A 22344-nucleotide genomic window follows, 5' to 3' on the forward strand; every position below is an offset into this window, starting at 1 on the left:
GTGGCGCTTTAGATGCATAGTACATATATGAATTTGACTGATCGAATCGTACAACATCTCGATGTATTGCTGTTTTTTGCGTTTTTACATGACTTGGCTGAAGAAGGCAGCCGAAAGGCTTTTGAAAGCTTCTATTGAAACAATAAGGTGGTGTCGGAGAAACGTTTTATACATTTTTGCACAATAAAACTTGGAAAGGAAAATGGCGAAAATGGCACTTTGTAGCGTGTGTTTATCGCGAAGGAAGAAAGAAGTGAACCTGGACCCAGATAGGGAAGAGTGGGGCACATTCGTGCATGGGGCACATTCGTTTTCAGCAGTTTATGGGAACACGAGTGACTGCACGAGCTAAAGGTAAATTATGAAAATATGTCTATCATTGCCGCCCTTCGTTCACTGTAGAAGACAACACTGTACCTGCTGTTATGCTTGATAAAAACGCAAATTTGTAATATTCGTGCGCTTTCCAAACTTTTCTCATATCAACCATTTTCGTGATCCTGACTCGGAAATGTGGTTTAACTTTTCAAAATTGGGGGGCGAAGAAGCTCTTTATTCACGGAACTGCTGCAAACTTGTTTGTTGAAAAACTGTCATTTTTTCAATAAGAAATTTTGAAATATATTACAAATAACGTTGTGGGGCAGGTTCGTACACGCACTGCCTAGGGGCACATTCCTGCATATTTTTTCCCGTTTTTGCGATTTATGACTATCTGTAGTAGTGACGCTCGCCTGACTTAGTCTCGGCTGCTTGCGACGTCGTGACAAGTAATTCTCGTGACCTTGGAGAGGAAGCGGGTCGATGGCCGGCAGTTGGCACATTCTTGTTGGCCAGCCCATTCTTTCTAGTTTCTATACATATGTTGTGCAATGCATTCTTGTCGAAAGGAATCAAGTAAAATGACCCCCTGCCAATTTCTTTTGGTAAATTTCTGGCAATGCCCGGTAATTCCTCGAACTTTGCAGGGTGCACGGAAGTGCCCCACCCCTTGCACGAATGTGCCCCATACATGGGGCAGTTTCGTGCAAACGTTCAGAGTTATTAAAAGTCATTTTTTCTAATAAAAGCGATAACTTTAGAGGATAACTTTAAAAGAGGAAAAATATCTGCAATAGTTCCTTTTCATGTAATACTATAATCAACAATTTTGCCATTGCACTAACCGACGAACAGATATATGGATTTATCCATTTTTTGCACGAATGTGCCCCACTCTCCCCTATATTGTAAAAGAGAATGAGATAAACGAAAGCAAATCAAGAGACAAGACGAGCAACCAATATCGAGCAAATCCCTAATCAAGTGAGCCGGCCGCGCAACCGGCCCGTCCGACGCGGCGCCGCGGTCCCCACAATTCTGCCGGTCGCAGCTCGGCGCACCCCGTCCGACCGACCGCGCCTGGTCATGTGACCGGTCGTCGGCCTCGGGCGATGACCGCTCACTGGTCGGCCGGCCGGTGGACCCCCAGCCGGCCGGCCGTTGGACCACTGCAGCCGGCCGGCCGTGCGGCCAGCGACGCAACACAGTAACACTACACTTACATGCACGCCTGTAACAAAGACCCTTCCTTGAAAAATAGCTTATTAAAATTAAAACTTATGACAATGTTTTTGCATTTTTTTTTCACGTGCGGTGTTAAATGACTACCACATGGTAAGATGGACCACAGTGGTCCGGCTAATCCCAAATCGGAAGTTTTGTCATTTTCATGACGCCTTGCGAAATAGCTCAACATTGCGAAATCCTTAAGTGTAAATATAGCATCGCTCTTCACAGTAAAATGCAACACAAATTAATCATGGAAGAAAGGCACCAACATTAAATCATAAGACCTCTAACATAAGACCAGTTTGACAAAACTAACATTTTTCTCAAAAGCTCAAAATTCATGCGCCCTGGCCCCATGAGCCCATGAAGTGGCCATTAACGCGAAGGAAAACAAAGGTAGTGTGTGCATAAAGCAGCAGATAGCAGCAGCGGTTCAGTCGGGAGGGGTGGTGGTCCGTGATGCTCCACTGGGCCGTCTTACCCCACCTTCCTCTACCTGAAAAACCGGATATGTATGCATATTAACTATATAGGGCATTCATCATCATATGGACTAACCTGCACTGACGAAGGTAGCCAGCAGCAGCAGTAGGACAGTCCGCGGGCCAGTCCGCCCAACTCGCGCCATGGTATCGCCGGCGAGCACCCCACGCTACCTGACCTAACCTGACCCGACCTGACCCGACGGGACACCTCAGCTGCCGCGGGTCTGTCACCGGTCACGGCCGCCCACTGGGCCGCCGTCGGCCGGCCGGGGCGCGACGATTGCCGACCTATCTATGGCTGTCTTATCTAGTGAGCCGGTGCTGACGCGAATGGTGGCTATCGGCCGCCCGGGACGGATCGGCCGGATTGCGTCCGATTTCAGACAGCTCACGGTGCCCCCCCCCCTTCCCTCCCCTCGCTATAGCGCTACCGGGACTGAGAGCCGTCGGGAATCAGACTGCCCTCAGACGCCTATCGCCTCAGCTTGGAGCGGCGCTAATCCGCGCCACCTATCGCCGCCGACGGCAGTGACGTCATCGACCCGTGCAGACGACGGTGGTGACGTCAGCAAACCGTGCAACTGTATGATGACGATATCGACCCCTGCAGCCGACACGGTGAAAGCCGATGGCCTTTTAAAAATGACGTTTTCGTACAAAGTACCATATATACATATTATATATGTATGTAAGTCTTTTTCAGCGGACTGCTCGTACACACGTATTTTTGTACCTATTCCTAATTTTTGTCATGCACCTACCGAGGACGTTATGACCGGCTCAGGGCAATTTATCATTCCTATACCCGTCTGTCGTGGCCTCGACTGAGCCAATAGTTAAACTCTAACGCAGCGCAATCCATCTATCATAGACCCATAGTCCAGCCTCTTCACCTGGGCCACGATTTTGATCTTACCTTCTTTGGGGCACCTGACCTGACATCAGATGTCACCGGTTGGCCCAAGACCTTAAAATCGAATGCCAGTCGGCAGTCGCTGTGTCTCGCAACGATGCGTGCGCTCGCTTTTTCCGTAAGTTTCTAGCTCAACTTTGGAGCGAGACGGCTCGGGAGGGGCCGGGGTCTTTCCACCCCTTCTTTACCATGTTCGCGAACAGTTCATGAACGTTCGCAAACTGTTCGCTGTTTGTTCACAAAATTTGACCGATGACGTCACTTGTTCTCGAACACAACTGCTCATGAACAGCTTGTTTATCTTTGTTTATATGAAAAATTAAACAAACACCAAATCCTGTATCAATTCATTCGTCACTTACCTACATTTGCCACTCATCGAGATGAGGTTGACTGGCTTGGATAGGTCTGCCTTTACAATGCTCCCACTGTAAATAGTGACAGCCGAGTCGGCCCCCGTCCCGGTCCCGCTCAGTCTCAAAGGGCCAGTCACCCAGCCACCCCTCACCCCTGCCCCTCTGCGCCGGGCTAACGGTGCCCGTGCCCCGCGGCGGCAAGGGGAGAGGGGGAGGGAGGGTCGGCGCCGTCCCCCCCCCCCTTAACGGAGCGGTAGGGTCGGCTAGCAGGGGAGAGGAATGCGTGCCTCATGTGACCGAGCCGGTACTCCCCGGTATGGGGGGGACGTGGCCGGTGCGGTCGGCGGCGGACAGGGACAGGGGTGGAGGGGTGGAGGGGCGGAGCCGAGGCCGCCCCGGGGGTCGGGACTCGGGGGCCGCCGCGCCGGCGGCCGCCGGGTGACAGGCCGCGAGTCCAGCGGAGGCGGCGTCACCGGGGCGGGACGGTCCACGCGGCGAGTCCGACAGGTCGGTGGTCGGCACTCGGCAGTGGTGCCCTGTGAGCTGAGCGACTCCGCCGAGCGGGACACAGCAGCTGCAGCGTCCCTCCGACAGCGAACGGGTGACCGCAGCGCTTTGGACCTCCCCAGCCCGGCAGCTTGGAGGAACCACGGAGGAACTCGACACTTAGCGACTGCAGGTGAGTGCAGTGCAGTGCTGTGCACTGTGCAGAGTGACCCGACCACAAACCGTTGGGCGAGTTTAATGCTGATACTCATTACTCAGCCTGGCCTTTTGGGTAATAACCGTGACCTGGTACATTTCGATATTGTCATCTCAAGGTCAAGCTACGAATCATTCGTCGGCTCTCGATAAATTATTTTGCATGAATAGACCTTGTGAATGAAATAATGAGTACGTAGCGGAGAACTGTCTACGACGCCCAGGGTAGCTATAATGCCCATTGCCCTTATTTATCACAATAACTTCTTTGACTTTAGCAGCATTACAAGTGAAACAAATGCTGTTGAAGCAAAACACTGACGAAGTTTGGTGACCACCATAATCAGCGGGTCGATTTTTTTTTTTGCCAAAAACATGGTTTTATGCGATTTTTTAATTAGGTACATAAATCACTACGTTTCCATGACACGTCTAAATCGATTTAGCGAAATTTCACGTGCGTTTTTCTCGGAAACTATTTACCTTATGCAAAAAATGAGCGTATATATGGTTTAAGCTAGCACCTAATCCTATATTTACATTTTTACATTATGCCAAAATGCTATGATGGAGAAAATCCATTTTTCAAAATCGGCTTAACTTGTGCCATGGAAACGTAGCCAATGTCTGTCATAAAAACGACACCGATTCACCGCTACTTCGGTAAACAAGGTTAGTTTGTTGTTCACCAAAAACAGCGTGATTTGAGTGCTCCAATTTTGTCGGTTCACCAGATATGCTGCTACCTAAGTAATTGTAACAAAAAATCCGAGATGCCCCGGCACGTCCAAGACGCCCATATGTTTTTGCATGTAAAATGTCTTACTTTTTTATAAATATGTCTAATAAATATGGCTTACAATACTAAACAAAATGTCTTACATTCCAGAAGTGGCTTCATTGCGATTAACTGCTGCTAATTGAGGTGAATAGGCGAAAAAAAATTGGAAACAGTGCATATTTTGCCATTGGTTCATTTTTCCAGACAGGCAACTTTGCTTACAAATGCTGAAGTTTTGTCCTTTTTTTGAAACGGTACTCCTGTTCGTAATCTCCAAAGGCCATGTTATGATGTTACTGACGTACAAAGTTTAACGAAATTATCCGGACATCATTCTTCCCGCATGGAATCAAAAAGCAAAGCAATCTGGAGCTTTTCCTTGTAAATGACGATAAAGTCACCCTTCATAAGAACACCGTTATGAATGTTCTGGATCATTCCAGCCATGACTGGATTCTCCAGCACACAGGGTTTGATATGGACCGACGCCGTCTTGACCTGTGCCCTCAGTTGGGCGGTGCTGGTGGCGGGTGTCTCTTCATTCGCCTCCTGCTGGACAATAGCCCCCAAGTTTTTGATGCGATTGGGATCGGGACTATTTCCAAGACATGCCCCGTTAGCCCAGAAGATAGGAAGTTCTCTCAGCATCATTTCTCATTCTTGTAGGGACTGACGTGGCGCGCTGCCCGCATGAAGACAGCGCGGCTTAAATCATGGATAAGTGCGTGTTCAGAAACCGAGCCCTGCTGTGCCTTGGACTGCCTTGGACGAAAACTACAAAGTGAACCTGGCGGTGACTCGGCCCTTACGGCCTTACTCAGAGTAAGGGTCACCTCACAAAGCCAAGTCATTTCTGAGTTGAGAATCGATACCATAGGCACGAATTCATCCAATTTTCCCTCCCTTTACATCTGAAAAGAAAATGTGCGAACAATAATGGCGAAAAATAGACGTCCGGATAATTTCGCTACACCCTGTAGATACGTTTCTACTTAGCCAACTAACTAATAGAGTAATATCACAGAAAGCGGGATCATAGGCGGCGGAACGGGGGGGCACCGGGGCACCGTGCCCCCCTTGAATTCTGCAAGGGGGGCACCAATAGCAAGGTGCCCCCCCCCCCTTTAAATTTGATGTATTAGTACCAGGGGCGGATTCGGGAAGACTCCAAGGGGAGGGTCAAGAATCGAAGTGGTGCCCCTACCTATACCCAAAATTAAAACCTCAACGGATTTCGGCCACTTAATTTTGGTGGTGCCCTATTTTCATTTTTTTCTTTGTTTTTGGTTAGTCATGTGATGACTGGTGCCCCTGCTAGGCCGCTGGTGCCCCTGGAAAGACTGTGGTACCTACCTACCCTGCCCCCTGACAAGCCTACGGTGGGCCCTGACATGACTTAGGTGCCCATGGGCCCTGACAGGCCCGTGGTGCCCCTGACAGGCCTGTGGTGTCCTTGCTAGGCCTGTGGTGTCCCTGGGCCTTGGCAGGTCTGTGGTGCCCCTGGCGAGTCTGTGGTTTGTGGTGCCCCTGACAATCTTAAAGGTAGTGTGCCAGCTTTCCTGGACCGTATGGAGTTAATGGCCCAGATAAGGAGAACCGGATTTTTAGAAATTATCCATACCTTCAAAACTCATGGAAACGTCTTAAATTCTTCAAATTTTGAGTACCCCAGTGCGAAATTCGCCCCGACGGGTTGTTTCACACCACTATGAACAATAAATGCACACACTGAAATCGCTATTACCGATATGCTCATCCAATCAAGTTTCGATAAACCCGTTCATCATCATCTCCTGCGGTTTCGAACACGCCTGTTAGGTGGTGCGGTAGACCGCGCCCAAAGCCAGGGCCCCGGTAACGTGAGTTAGCCGAGTCGGGGCAGCGTGCGCTGACCCAAGCCGGGGCCGCGCGTCCTCCCGGTGTCATGTGATAGCCCGGGGCTGCCCGCGGGGATGCGGTAGACCGCGCCCAAAGCTGCGGCCCCGGCTTGGGTCAGCGCACGCTGCCCCGACTCGGCTACCTCACGTTACCGGGGCCCTGGCTTTGGGCGCGGCTTCTGCTCATACTTTGTGGTGCGGTGGTGGTGCGTCGGGCCGCGCGCTCTGACTTCGGCCAAGAAAAATGCGTCAGCTGATCATTGTCATTTCTGCCACTTGCGTGTGGTGAAATGGGGTCATAACTTAAGAGACGGCTTTTTCATATCAATTATTTTACATAAAATCATATTTCAAACCATAAATAATGTTCGACAGCCAAATAAAAGAAACAATACCAATACAGGCTTACAGTTTAAGGCTCGACATTGTGTTGTCTACGATTAGACAGCTGATAACTCATTCCCGTACGTCGTAACTCTATAATGACCTTTGCTTATTGTCACATGTGCGCCGCATTCGCGATTGTTGCCGACGCCTGTTTGCAGGTCGGCCCACTACAGTTGTTATACATATCGCAAAACCGATAAACTTTTAGGCGAAAAAGGCACTATTCCAGGCCCATTTTTGATGTTTTTTGCGATATTAGGTAAAAACAGAAGCTTCTTATCCAAGGAAAAATAAAATGGGAAATCTTTCAAAGGTGGCACACTACCTTTAAAGTGCCAACGACAGGCTTGTGGTGCCCTTGACAGGCCCATGGTGCCCTTGCGAGGCCGGTGGTTCCCCTGCGAAGCCGATAGTGCCCCTAGCAGGCCTCTGGTGCCCCTGGCAGGTCTGTGGTGCCCCTGGAAGACCTGTAGTGCTTTTGCTAGGCCGATGGTGCTCCTGACAGGCCTGTGGTGCCCCTGCTAGGCCTGTGGTACCCCTGGCGGGCCTGTGGTGCCCCTGTCGGCTGTCAGGCCTGTGGTGCTCCTGGCAGGCATGTGGTGACCCCAGGCCTTAAGTCATGAGTTGACCCATGTGACCTCCCCCCTGGGATTCGCCACTGATTAGTACTGCGATGGCTTCTTGGGAATTCGATACATGTAGGATAAATGGAATTTATCAAACGACAATAAGGAAGAGACAAACGCATAGGTACTTGAGGATCAGCTTAAAGTTAACCACACATACGGGGGTAAACTGCCATTTTCGTTTAGTAAAAAAATAAATAAAGAAAAATAAAAAAATCATCGTGTCAGGGCTTTGACGAAAAATAAGTGGCCTAAATCCGATGAGAAAACAGGATTTGGGGGTACCCTAGGTTTGGCTCCTTGAGCTGGTGCCCCCCTTTATCTCAAATCGTTCCGCCGCCTATGAGCGGGATATGAAATGCACAATATATGCAAACGAAACTCATAACCAGTTGGCAACCAAAGTGGGACGTTTTACCGTACCCATAACGGTCAAATGATAAGGCTTCAACAAAATACTGAATAGCGCGCGGTAAAATAACTATGATAAGCATTGACACCATTTTTCCTTAAGGGGTGAGGCGCATTGGACGATTCTCTCCTAATGGGCAGCCACTTGGTATTTTTTTTTAGCTAGTTAGACAATAAATGAATATTTCCACTGCGATCTGCAAACAGCAGAACGCCACGCGATTCCCATTTCCCGGGATCATGTAATTGTGTTAGAGCCGAGATTCCCGGCCGCTGATTGGCTGCGCTCGGTCGGCGCTCCTCTGTGATTGGCCGGTGGCGCCGTGGCTGACCTGGCCTGGGGCGCGTGCTGCTGTGACCGAGCTGGCGGCCGGCCCGGGGCAGCTCAGTGGCGTGTGGCAGCGGGCGCTGGAGCAAAGCGGTCCAGGGCGCCCACTCAGGCAAGTCTCTATTATTTTCGGTATAGTTTGTCACATAATTTTAACTCTGATTGCATTGGACGTTTGAACAAAGGACGCTGGGGAAAAGTGAGCCACCAGGTAGGTATTTTAAGCGGATCTTTCAAAACCTGCCGATAATTGGAAATTAACTCCCTAGTGTTTCTTTAGAGGCACTAGATCGCATAGGTATTGTTTCAGTTGTTTTTTAACCCGCGCCGGGCCGGCGTTCGGCGCCAATCGCGCCGGGTCGGGGAGTGTCTGAAACTCCCCCCCCCCCCCCGTCTAACCCGGCTCCTGGGCCACGTAGCGGTAAGCGGCATTCGAAAGAGCGTCGAAAAGCAGGCGAAAACACTCAGTCATCTTTAGGTCAGGTCAAAGGTCAGGTCACCAGAGTTCACCCAAGTTAAAATGCTGCCTTTTTAACTTTTTTAAATACCGGCGTGTATCTCGGGAGCCAATAGGCCGCTACAGCGCTGCAGAAAAGCGCAATCGATAACCCTTTTAGCGTTCTTTTTGGATTGTGTCCTCAGATTTGAATTTGGGTCAACGGTTTAGCCTCCAAACGACAAAAAGAAATCCAAAAATTGACATTTTATGAAAAACGTTTTTTTCTGTACTTACGTTTGACTCAAGAAAGTGACGACATGGATTTTGCCAGCATCGTGTTCCTCTGGAGACGCGACGAATGAACTATAACCTTGAACTGTCGAACCGACGATATTTTAAGGCTGAAAATGACATTTCAAGTCGACAAACCTTGAGATGTCATTTAGGAAAGTTTGCCTGAGGTCAAGGTCATGACCTGACCATATCAGTCGATCCGTGTTGTCGAGATAAACACATCTGAGGAGTTTTTATCGCTGGGGTAGGGGAGGTTGGGGTAATTTGGCCGCTTTTTTTAGAAAACGATGTAACTTAAAATTGATGACACATTTCTGCATTTTCTCAACGCTGGCAGGTGTCACATTCATTTTACTTTACTGGACAGTGAACTTGAAATGATAGAGTAATTACTTATATTGAAATTGTGACGTATTACAAAGGTCTGCAAGGCGGCCAAATTGCCCCACTAGCAGGGTTATTTGGCCGGGGGTGTGGGGCAATTTGGCCGGTGTTAGTTTGCGGTCGGGATTTTCTGTAATATTGCGAGTCAGCTTCAGATTCAGCAATGACGTGTGTCCTATGACGCGTTTGCCGCATTTTGGAGGTTGACTCAGGGGTCACAGGGGTCAAAATAGCCAAATTAGCGGCTCTAGTTGCGAAGACAGTTTTTTTACGAATAACTTTTGATGTAATCAAGCTAGGCCAAAACTTCGAGTACCATCGTAATTCTCTCGTCAGTCTGCATCGAAACATATATGTGTTGACCTCGAGAAGTCAAGGTCAAAGGTTGATCTCAGGTCACGTTACCTCAGGTCGCTTGACCTCAAGGTCACGTGATTTCAAGGTCACCATGCGTATCATTCGATGCGCCTTGGCGAGCTGAACAGAATGAGACCATTTGTGCGGCTGTACCATTTTTTATGTAAGGATTTATTAGCAAAAAAACGTTTGGTAATCTTTGATGACGTCACATGCTCTTACAGTTGACCAATCGTTAGTAAGGCATCAAAGTAGTCAAAGTTGGTCATGAATAATGTCATTTATGGTACATTTGACCATGAAAACTCTGCCGTCCCAGCATAGTGACCATGAGCGCACCGGCCAAGTTGCCCCGCTAGTCCCGGCCAAATTGCCCCATCTTGCCATTCTGAATTTTTGTGTGTATAAAGTCATCACGGCTATACGGAATTAGATGAAATTGCTCTTGGAACCGCTGAAACCCCCAAGAATGGCGCTATAATGTCTGAATTCGTTTTTAGCCCAAATACTACTTGTTATACAACTTTGTAAACAGAAGCAAAAGTTACCATTTTCTAATGAAATTAACGTTTATTTATTTTGAATAAAACTACGAGGGGCAAAGTTTTGACCTTTGTCCTCCAGTGATTTCTGCCCATGACAAATGAATAGAGACTAGAGTTATTTCACTCACTTTTATTAAACATCGTACAGGTGGGGGCGGCCAATTTAAACCACCGGCCAAATTACCCCACTCTCCCCTATGTGTCTCAAAATGCATTGTCAAAAAACTGCTTTGGCCTTTTCGCCCCCCCCCCCCGCCCGGTGGGCGCCGATGACCACTGTAGTCTGGGCGCCCAAAAACCCCAATTCATCATCATCACCCCTTGCCCGGAAAAGGGTTATCAGACCAAAACTCGTTTTTAATATTTGGTCTTCAGTTGGTCTGTTCGATAAGAACCGATAAAACCGTACCTAAATTTATATAAAAATTGACATTTGATAATGACACTCTCCTCATTACCTATGTGCTATTCTGGTCAAAGTTACCTACATACCTAAAGTAAAAACACACATTACACATCGCACCTGCATTCCGACAAAATTAATTTGTTAAAACTGTCAATAGGTACATATTACATACATAGTTAGGGGAGACCTGGGAGGTATGGGCCGGTTTTGTGAAAAGACTATTTTCTTCCAGTGGGCAGTGGCTAGACCTGGTTTTCACTCTGTGTACGTGAAATTGCCTTTCGCCTGTTAAGGTGTGCCTGATATTAGGCATCTCTGGGGTTAACTAGTTTGTCTCGATAACTTTTTACGAGCGAGCGAGCGCAGCGAGCGAAGCGAAGTCTTTTCAAGATAAGGGGAAAATCTCAGTATGAGCGGCCCGGCCCGGCCCGGCCCGGCCCGGCCTGTAACGCTTTTGAGAGGCTTATATCTCAGCAACCGCTGGACCGATTGGCCTGCGGTCTTTTTTGCTGGGTAGCCCCATCCCTTCTGCCCCGTAATTGACTACTTTTGATACATCTCAGTGACCGTCGTGGCACGTGCCACGTGAAAAGTCAAGGGTGTGCAAGCTGCTTTGCAAAAGTAGTGATTTTGAGAGGCTCATATCTCCGCAGCCGCTGGGGCGATTGTCTTGCGGTAATTTTTGTAGGGTAGCTGCATCCCTTCTACCAAAGATCGGATACTCTTGATCTATGTGAGTGACCCCCACTGCACGTGCAAAATGTAAAAAGAAGAGGTACCAAATTTGTTCCCATTTCAATAACTCGGTAATTGCTGGGGCGATTTCGCTGAAACTTGGCATACAGGTAGGCACCCACCAGGCAATGCATTCCCATGTGTTGCGGTCGGGGTGCTACTGCACGTGCGCATGTGCAGGGGGCGCTTCCAGATCTCGAGAACGGCTGGTCCGATTACGCTCAAATTTGGTACACGGTTGGGGACCGGTTAGTAGGGTGCCGTGCAAAAGTCAGTTTGGACTCCGTTTGCACGTGCGCACGTGCAGAATGCCGCTTCCAGATATCAGGAACGGCTGGGCCGATTGCGCTCAAATTTGGCACACCGCTAGCGACCGGTTAGAAGGGTGCTTTGCACAAGCCCGTTGGAAGAACCCTCTCGCCCTTCCGCACGTTCAGGGCTCACTATCTCGCTCGCTCGTTCTTCGCCCAAAAGGCGTTTTACTGGTAATAAATCATGCGCTTTTTCGATCCATCAAAATACACCGGGAGGTATGGGCCAGTGCCATGTTTCATATTATTTTCTCGGCATTGAGCACAATACTCTAGCTGGGATCTACCTTGATCTCTCTCAGAGCCCGGTACCGCATAAGCGGCCAACAGCTTACTTCATGGAGGTGACTTGGGCCCATATGTATTTTGGTAAACCCTAATCATGTTCCATGAAATAGGACAAATAATATTTTTCAATTCGAATGCAATTTGTAGTTAACCCGCGCGGGGCTGGGGGGTAAATTTTACCCCCCCCCCCTCTCACGAATTTTTGCAATATCTCAAAAACGGCGGCGCCCAGCGCCGCCAAACTTTCAGTACCTTTTCTTACATCAATTTGACACGTTCCCTGAAAATTTGAGCGAAATCCTTCACAATGTTTTTGAGAAAATGACGTTTTAGTGACGTCATGTTCGCCATTTTCGCCTCAAAAACGGCAAAATTTCAAACGCCGCTAACATCTTCATTTTTAAGGGAATCAAGACGTAACAAAAAAGGTTATACGTGATTTTACTTTATCTATCAAATTGCAATCTCGGTTTTTTGAAAAGTTTTGATTTTGGCCCAATTTTTTTTTTAACTGACTTTTTTGGGAAAATAATTATAAAATCCAAAATTTTGCGTGTATCGAAAAAACCGGAATTTATGTCAGAGAAGTGGTCCATGTGCACCTACATACCAATTTTTAGAAGAATCTGTTCAAAAATGTGGGATTTATTTAAAATTTTATGACGTCACGACAAATAATTTTTTTGAAAAATGAATTTTTTGGAAGTTCTAGACCTCGTACGGAAACAACAATAGCACCATTCGAATCGCCGTGAAAAACTGCATCAGATAGACACCTTTTTAGGCCTTAACAACCAACTTCAAAATTTGACCTCACTTGACCTGACCTTGACCTGACCTCGACCTGAAATTCATCCAGATGTGGTCCGTATCACCTATTGAGTGTGCCTATTGAATTCTATGAATAAAATGACCCATAAAACATGTGTCGCACATGCCCTTTTCTATATTTTGTTTTTGGTGACCTGACCTGACCTGACCTGACCTGACCTTGACCTTGACCTCTGAATGATATTGTATGCAACGAATATTGTCTTGGTAGCCTAAGAACACGTTTTGGGCAATCAGTCTCAGTCCATTCTTCGGCAACTACGGTGCAAGCCCGATACTGATACTGTAGAAACTTGCAATTTGTACCCTTGACCTGACCTTGACCTTAACCTCAAACTTTAAATTAAGTACATGTTTTTAGTTGTTCGTGATGAGATCTTTCGATTGGCGTTTGAATTTTCCAAATCGGACCATTAGTTCGGGAGATAACAGGGGGGTAAAATTTACCACCCCCCTCCCCCCCCCCCCCAGCCCGCGCGTTCGGCTGGAGACCCCAGCCCCGCGCGGTTTAAATTTTCGTCCTTCCGCGACAAAAATAACTTATTGAAGAAGACAATCAATGAAAACATCATTTTATTGAATTAGGATCAACGGGGGTGGATGGCCCGATCCTCCCGGTTAGGAGGCCAGTACGCGTAGCATCTCGGCTCATAATCTTGCAAGAAAGCTTCAAATTGTCTATCCAGTCTTAATATGCCTGCTTTAAACTTTATGTTAGCGATGGTCTGACATAATAAAACGAGTCTGGTTCAAATTTATCACGGATTTTCTGTATACACCGTATTTTAATCGAAGACGGCAAAAACGCTTCATCACTGTTCATTGCCAAAGAAGACTGAGGAAGATTTTGAAAATCACGTGGGTTGTTTAATGTATAACGAAATGACTGCTAGCAGTTTACGCGATTAAATTTGTAAAAATACGCAACTTTTCTTCAAAACTGCGATGGCCCATACCTCCCGGAGGCCCATACCTCCTGGGTCTCTCCTATAACTGAGGAATTAACTTGTACTTCTAGTCAGTATGATTCAAAACATAGCACCAGATACCTAAGTACCAACCACCGTCTTTCATGCCACTCATCGATACCTTATCGTCACATAACGATAGCGATACATACTCGCTCGTCTGTCCTCTCCAAGTTACCATTTTCACTTCAAATGTGTCCTTAACGAAATCAATATTGAATATATACCGTAAACCGGGGTGAGTTGATATGGATTTTGAGGTTTTTCTGGATTTCTTTAAAAGCCACATTCATTTACGGAATTCTTTTTGTGCCAGTTTCATGGCAAATGCCTTGGGAAGGGAATCAGCAAAAATGAATAAAAAATGTATATATTAAGCCCCTTTTTTAAAACGCCAAAGTTCATATCAACTCCCCCCCTGGGGGGTGGTGAGTTGATATGGTTTTGGATTTTTCAAAATTTCTTGGCTAAAGAAGCTCAGAGGTGAGTTGATAAAATGCCAGTGTTTAAAAAAAAGGATCAGAGAACACATCCTGAAAGAAACCATCAGAAAAATGGCATTAGCTTGGCAGCAGACCTCACATTCATGAAAACGCAATCATGTCCAGCATGCAGCGCTATCAAAATGGCTTGATTTTAGCAGCATCATTTTTTCGCTTTATGATACTTAGTTTTACTTAGAACATTCTGAACTTGGCTAGTCACGTGTCCTCAAGCCAACGGTATCAAAACTGGCAATATATTTTGGAATTACAAGTGTATTTTCTTGTAATTAAAACACATTGTAAGTTGCGGGTCAAGGTTGATATGTCTCTGACAGAGATAATGGATTGAAATGAAAGAATACATATACCTACTTCTGAGCTTTTGTTGACTGGTAGTCAACAAAATATTAATGAAGTGAAGTGAAGCGAATCTAATTCGCACTTTATTCTATAACGTGAAATAAGCGACATAAAACAGAATTCGGCATCAAAAGCCAAAATTAACCCTCGCACTTATAGGGGGGCGAACGGACCACCTCGGCTTTTCGCACATAACTCGCGCAAAAAGCGGCCGATCGCGACGAAACTTTTAGCACCTCTCGAGTTTATCAATTTTACACATGTTCTAAAGATTTCATGACCCTGACTCAAATGGTTTTTGACTTGTGACCTGAGTCTCGAGACCATGCTTGGCCGGAATCGCGATTTGGCGTAGTCGGCTCACATTATCCGCGCATTTCCAATCTTTTTGTGATTGTAACGTCCAAACATGTAAATGATGTTGGTCCCACGCAGTTTTGTGGGTGTCAACTGTCAAGGTCACCTGAAGGCTTGAGCTTTGGTGACCTCCGTTCACTTTTTGGAGTTTTACATGTTTCTAGAGTATTTTTTTCGGGCCGATTTCGAATTTAACATGCATTTGATCATTTACGAAGTAGTTTTAGTGCCTTCGTAACATGTTACGACACCGTCAGTGGTAGTTGACACTTGACACTCCCTATGGATAGCCGGCAGGACACCTACTGGTTGACCTGACCTGACCCGACCTGGCCTAAATGTACGAAGACATCTGTGATCAAAACTAACATGACATTCGTGATCAGCAACAGCCAAAAAATAATAAACTCTCTTTACGAACTTCAAATAACCCCCTATTTTCCCGACTTCTGGGTAATTGACCTGGCCTGGAAGGTTAACCAATGACATAGGACCTTAAAGTTGGTTATCATCGGCTTCCTCGCGTCTCGGGCAACACGCTTATTTTTCCGCGAAGCTCTAGCTCCACCAGGGGCCAAACGACGATGGGATTCCAACGGATCCCCCCCCCCCTATACGTTAAACGCTGGCAAAACACGAATACGGGCGAGGGCTAAAACACCAGTCAATTTCTTTATATTGTTTGTTCCATTTCATTTTGTCACTCATTCTCGGTTGGCAACTGCCAAGCAGGAAAACTAATCAGTTTCACGAGATCAGAATTCCCGCGCTGTTAGCCATACAGAAACGACAGTTCTGTCATTTTCGAAACTACGAATAATTATAACAATTTTTTATCTATACGTATAAAGGTGTTCTATAGTGTTCCTTTGTAGCTTGTAGGGAGCCATCTTGAGACTTGACAGGGAGTTGTGCTGTGCCTTTTGCATGTTAGGTATGTCCACAGAAAAAAAAACTTTGGGGTCACTGATGTTAGTTGTCGGACCTTCGTCCCCGTCTTGAGTTGAGATGTTAGTTTCACAACGTTTCGGCCAGTTACTCTCCGGCCGTCGTCACTCGTCAGGTGTTCTTTGACCCTCAGAAGGACCTGGGTCCTGGATGTTGGTGGCGTTGCGCCGTACGCGTCAAACAGTTCGAAAGCTCCTGTAGTCAGCGGGAATCGGACTCGGGTTTCCCCGGTGATGGTCCACGGTTCTAACCACTCCACTATCGAGGCAGATTTGACTATGGCCGGAGAAGTTACTGGCTGAAACGTTGTGAAACTAACATCTCAACTCAAGACGGTGACGAAAGTCCGACAACTAACATCAGTGATACTAACAGGCATCGTCTCAAGCATTCAGAAAAAAAAACTAAAGCTTTTGGGGGTTGATGGAATGATGTGGGGAAAGAAAAGGAGAATAGTTGGTCTAATTGACTTTGTCTTACCTGCAGACCCATATTTCATGCTAATTTGCATGCATACCAGCCTGGTATCAGCTTTTATCATGCATATCAACTCACCACTTGATGGCATATCAACTCACCACCTGTCACTTTTCTTAAAATTATAAAAAAGCGTTGTTATAGGTGAAACCCAAAACTACCTGGGATCAACAGTAAATTGATGGTAGTGTCTTTCGCAGTGCATGTTGTTCCATGAATACCCATCGTCTTTGCTGTAGGGTGGGGACTTTTCCTTAGTTTTAAAATCAGAAGAAAAAAGGACTTTGAAAAAAGTAATGTGTTAAGAAGGCACTGCACCACATGCATGCCGTTCTCAGCTATATGCATCACTTATTGGTTGCTTCACTTCACAGAAAAATAAAACTGAAAATTGATTTACAAATGGATGAGCAGCACACATTTTAACATTTTTCGAGCGATTTATATCAACTCACCACCCCATATCAACTCACCCCGGTTTACGGTACATCAGATACCTGCTTTAACGGCATTTTAAAGAGATGCTCCACTGGTATACCATAGTAACTAATAGATCATTCAAGGGATCTTAATGATGAATCATTTAAGATTACCGGCACATCATTCTCGTACCAGTATGCTGAGTCGTACATCATCGTTAAAGTATTTTACTATTTACTTGAGTGGCTTAATTAAACTCAAGTAGGTATTCAACGAATTGGGTGAACGAATAATAAATCGAGCCAAACAATCGATTTTGACCCCAGCCTCGATATCTGTTAGGGGAAGTTGGGGCAATGCCGGAGTTGGGGCAAAGCCGAAATTCAAGATATTTCGAAAACCGTACGACATGGATGCCACATGTCAGTGATGTTCTGAAGCTTAAGTGACTACAATTATCGCATGTTTGTTACGAGTCGTCATTCGGAATACTTCGGCTGTGAGGGCGCCAAGAGCGTTTTCAAGGTACGTTTCCCTTGTACTACATGCGCCTTTGAAGCTGCATTTCTTACTCATTATGCTACCGTTTGTCTGGCCAATTCGGTCAAGTAATCTTCAGCATGTCTTTGCATAAGTGTGCTGCCTATTTGAAATTTATACAGCACGTTGAAAAGTTATGGGCCTGCAAATAAAAGTATGGCTGGCTGGGGTAATGCCGAAGACGTGCAATTACGCACGTTAAAGCACTCTACGTGGACTTTACTGCTGTAGAATAGCAACGCGTATTTTTAGTCACACAAATTACACTTTCAACAGACACAACGGCCTGTTACCTCTAAGGAATGATTAACCTGGCCTTTTCTTATTATATCACACAATTATAACTTCCAGTGAGCACCAAGCGTCCTCAAGCTCTTAAAACCCATGTCAGCTTTGATGAATTCTGGATAAAGTTTGAGATAAAATGGCAAAACATCAATTTCGGCATTCCCCGTAGATCATTTCTCCCATTTTCGGCTTTCCCGCAGTCCGGGGCAACGCCGAAAAAGTCACTTCTTTGATATTTCTAGTTTGTGCGCTTAACGGTATGCGAATTCATCAAATGCGCCTGGTATGTTTGAAAGGCGAAAGACTGGCCTCTCGAATGACGCCAACAAGAATAGCTTATGTTGTCTACCTTGCGTGCTACGGGCGTCAGAAAAAAGTATTCGGTGTTCCCCCAACTTCCCCTAACCGTAACACGCGTGGCGCGACGAATAGGAGCATGCTTGATAATTCGATTACAGCTAATTGGAAAAGCGATACCAAGCCAAGTGCGTTTCAGTCTTTGCCACTGTTCTTTATGGCTTATCTGGGACGACCTGTGCGCAGATAACTTGGTGCAAGCTGCCGCTTGATGCCAAGCTTATCGTGGTGTTCACCGCTGTCAGTCAGCCGGGCCTATCTTCACGTGCCCCTCACCCTGAGTGACGGCCTGAAAGGACTCTGAACCTCTGCTGTCCTAGCCACACGCCTAGGGCGCCCACCGACTGTTAGGACTATGAACTCTTGCCGTCCTCGCCACCGCTTATCGCAATCGGCCGCGAAGATACGACCAACGAGGAACGGGGAGGGGGAGGGGGGGGGGTGGCGTCTGGTGGACGCAGTCCTGGAGACTCGAGACGGGCTTCGCTCGACCCTGGAGAGTGGTGACTGCGGGGCGCTCCTTCAGAACGATCTACAGACAGTACTCTGTGACACTGTCAGATCCTCCTCCGACGACAGTGAGTCGCAACTGTGTCAGCTCGAGGTGGTACTTTCTACCATGGCCTGTGGTAGCTTATTGTCTGTGATGCCGACAGCAATGTCCGTTTGTTGTCTGCTTGTTGTCTGATTGTTGTCGCCTGTGTATTTTTTGTCTCTGTTGACTTTGTGTTGTCTATAATGCTGTCTGTTTGTTTTTTGTTTGTTGTCTGTTGTCTGTTTGTTGCATGTTTATTGTCTATAATAACATCTGTTGTCTGTAGGTATATATGATGTAGTCTGAGCGGGCTGGGATGGTCTGGGGTGGTCTGTTGTGGGGTAGGCTAGGGTGGTCTGTGGTGGTCTATAGGGCGGCAAAAGCCGTGACACCGTACCGCTAGGTTTGTAAGGCTCGTTACAGTTACCTGTTTTCCAGTGAAACAATGCTTTAGGTCACGTCTGACAAGTTTGTTGTTTGACACACCCCGAAAAAGAGCTGAAGATGGTACCTTTATTGCATAATGTTTCGACCCTATATATATATATATATATATATATATATATATATATATATATATATATATATATATATATGTGGCATTGGCCAGCCTGAACGCCCCTCTTTCTGGCCACCAACCAAGTCGGCGCGGGTCGACTGCCAGCGCGGCAGCTCGCTCCTCGGTGTGCGGCTGTTGCCGCAAAAGTGGCGCCTCCTCCCCCCGCCCCCGACAAACGACCCGTCTCACGAGCCGCCCGTTTCGAATAGCGAATTAATGATTTGATTTGATTTGATCTGTATTTGCGTTTCCTAACCAGCATTCCCATTGTTGCAGATGAAAGGAGAGGATCACTCCCACTTCGACAGTTATCTGCGTTTTAGCGCGGCTATCTAAGCTGGTTGGACATTTTACGAAGGTGTTATCGAAGATAATCAACATGCTGCTTTTACAAGCGATACCAGTCACGGGACTGCACAGTGGCGTCCAGGAGCGACCTACCGCGGAGATATTCGGTAAGTTCGGCAGGTATGTCGCTTCGCTGTTCTCACCATAACCGACATACGGTATGTACGGCTATTTCAACTCGAATAAATCGTTCATATTACACCAGGCCTGTAGGTGACTGGAGTAGTGGCGCCATATCCAGAGACGGGGACTGAGTTGTGTACCGGCCGTTATGACCAGTGACCACTGACCGACGGTGACGAACGGCTGAGACTGTTGTGTGGCTGACTGACTGGGACCGCTGTGTCACTCTGAGCAGCCATGACGGCCACCGCCTGACGCTGATCACTGTGGTCAGGTGGAGCCCGTACACCCAGCACCAGCGTATCGTCAGACAGCTCCAGCGGCGACGAGCAGACACCGGGCCCCGGCCAGACGTGCCGCCCGGACCCCGGCCTCCGTCCGGACGTCCGGACGGCCAGCGATGTCGCGGTGACGGCCCAGCCGTGTCTCCGCTCGCCGAGCGGCCGCCGGGGGGCCGCAGAGGAGGTGTGGGACACAGAGACGTCCCCACAGACCGGGGAAGGCTCTGTCTCGGACGACGCTGACCAGGTGAGCTCGCCGTCCGTCTCGCCGCGCCAGCACTCTGATCAGAGTCTGGCGTACCGCTCGGACGGCGACTCTGTGTCCACCGGCTCTCCAACTGCGTCTTCTCCACAGTCCAGTCAGTCATCTGAGTCCGACTGTGAGCAGACGCGGCAGCCGGCCGCCGACACCGCCCAGCAGCGCTACGACTCGCTCTGCCGCTCCCTGGAGACACTGATCTGCTCCGCCGAGGCCGAGGAGCCGGCCCGCGGTGAGCCCGCGGTCTCTGGTGGGAGGTCGCCGGCCAGCCGCTCAGCGGTGTCCGGCGCCGGCAGCTCTGAGCGCCGTGTCGACAGGACGCTCCGTGCGGCCCCCGAGCAGCCGCCCCGCTCCATCGGCTACGCGGGTTTCGTGGGTGTGCCGGTCCCTCAGAGCGCCGGCCGCTCGGACGGCTCGCACGCGGCCGCTGCCGACTTCACCTGTCTGCGGTCGGCCGGTTCGGCTGCCCCTGTCCAGAGGGCGCCGCGCGCCATCCGGGGCGCGAACCGGCCGCAGCGGCTGCCGGCGGCCGGCGGCGGCGGGAGCTGGGCGGGGGACGGCCGCTGCGCCGCCCTGGCAGCGGACGGCGGGCTCCAGTGGCGTGTACCCAGTCGGGAGGAGCAGCGCGCTGCCGCCGCCCGCCGGCTGATCGCCGCCGCCCAGCCGGCCGAGCTGCTCTCGCCGACCGCCGCCTGGTACCAGGACTTTGACGAGCTGATGGCACAGTGTCGCGGCGACCAGCCGCTGCCGCTGCGCCCCGGCCGCCGGCGCTACCGGCAGCCGACACCGTCCCAGGAGACGCTGCGCCAGCTGCGGGAGCGCGTCTGTCTGGGCTGCACACGCGCCTTCCCCGAGGCCAACTACTTTGACGTGTACTGCCACGTCAACACCGTGTACGCCTGGTTCAACTGGAAGCTGGACGTCTGAGGGCGGCTGTTCTGGAGAGCTGAGGGACTGAGGGCGGCTGTGTTTGAGGGCTGAGGGACTGAGGGCGGCTGTGTTTGAGGGCTGTGGGACTTTGTGTGGCTGTGTTAGCGGGTAGCAGCATATCAGCCCCGGACCATCTTTATAAAGAGTTTCTGCGCTTTGTAGCCTGTTCGTCGCGCTATACCAGCAGAGGTTTGTCTCTGACGCGGCACAGACTAACTTTGACAAGTGGTGCCATAACTTATAGTACAAATCAGAGTACTGGTAGCGATGCTCCTGCATGCAGATTGTGGCTGTACACGTTTAACCCAAGGTTAACCAAGGTTCATTATTCAACCAGTGTTGTGCTACATACATACTCATTTAACGCGCATAATTCATTAGCATGTTGCCATTTTAGAAGGAACTCTATTTCTGATTTTATACTACGGTGTTCCAGCTCACTCTAAATGCATACATTTATTATTCTGTAACTTCAACTCAGGCCAATGATCTTTGCCTTTCAATGGGTGCTTTTGCGCTCACATGTGTGGGTTTTATGGTTTGACTTGGGTGTGAATTATGTTTGTTGTTTCCCATATGTTGTTGTTTCTTATTGAAATAAAGTTATACACTGGCCCAAAGCTCACTACCGATCACAGCGATGATTTAAATGAGCAATTGTTCACCGGCTGTTGGCTATGATGGGCGGAGTGACCGGCCATCGGGTGGTGTTCGTTATTAAGAGTAAATAGATGTACTGACCGTTATTTGGACGATACTGGGGCGTAGCGACCATTATTCAGAGGGTAACGAGGTGTATCGGCCGTTATTCAGACGGTAATGCAGTGTAGTGGCCGTTATTCAGACGTTAATGGGGTGCATGGTGACCGCTATTCAGAAGGTAACTGGGCGCAATGGCCATTATTAGGACGGTAGTGGGGCGTAGTAAACATTAATCAGAAAATAACTGGGCGTAGTACCCGTGATCCAGACGATAACGAGGCGTAGAGACCATGGCACCGGATCAGTGGAACAAGAGAGGCGGCGGACAGAAGCCGACGTCATGGGAAAAATGCTACCGACGCAGTTTTCTGCACATTCTTGCGGCCGATTACACAAAAGG

At 48.3% G+C, this 22344-nt stretch overlaps 1 protein-coding gene across 2 annotated transcripts; it reads left to right on the forward strand.

Annotated features, from left to right (window-relative positions):
- The first annotated feature begins 3841 nt into the window (after positions 1 to 3841).
- LOC122363621 lies at positions 3842 to 21862 on the forward strand. Of its 2 annotated transcripts, none has more exons than XM_043333119.1 (3): positions 3842 to 3984; positions 19578 to 19756; positions 20047 to 21862. In XM_043333119.1, exons 2-3 carry the CDS (start codon positions 19681 to 19683, stop codon positions 21237 to 21239), a joined length of 1269 nt encoding a protein of 422 aa, XP_043189054.1. In that variant the 5' UTR covers positions 3842 to 3984; positions 19578 to 19680; the 3' UTR covers positions 21240 to 21862. The 2 variants fall into 2 exon arrangements, with proteins under 2 accessions (XP_043189054.1, XP_043189055.1); XM_043333120.1 differs by lacking the exon at positions 3842 to 3984 and adding an exon at positions 8468 to 8529.
- The last annotated feature ends 482 nt before the right edge of the window (positions 21863 to 22344 follow it).

Source organism: Amphibalanus amphitrite, unplaced genomic scaffold (assembly GCF_019059575.1).
Source record: "Amphibalanus amphitrite isolate SeventyFive unplaced genomic scaffold, NRLGWU_Aamphi_draft 000631F_arrow, whole genome shotgun sequence".
Taxonomy (NCBI): Eukaryota; Metazoa; Arthropoda; class Thecostraca; order Balanomorpha; family Balanidae; genus Amphibalanus; species Amphibalanus amphitrite.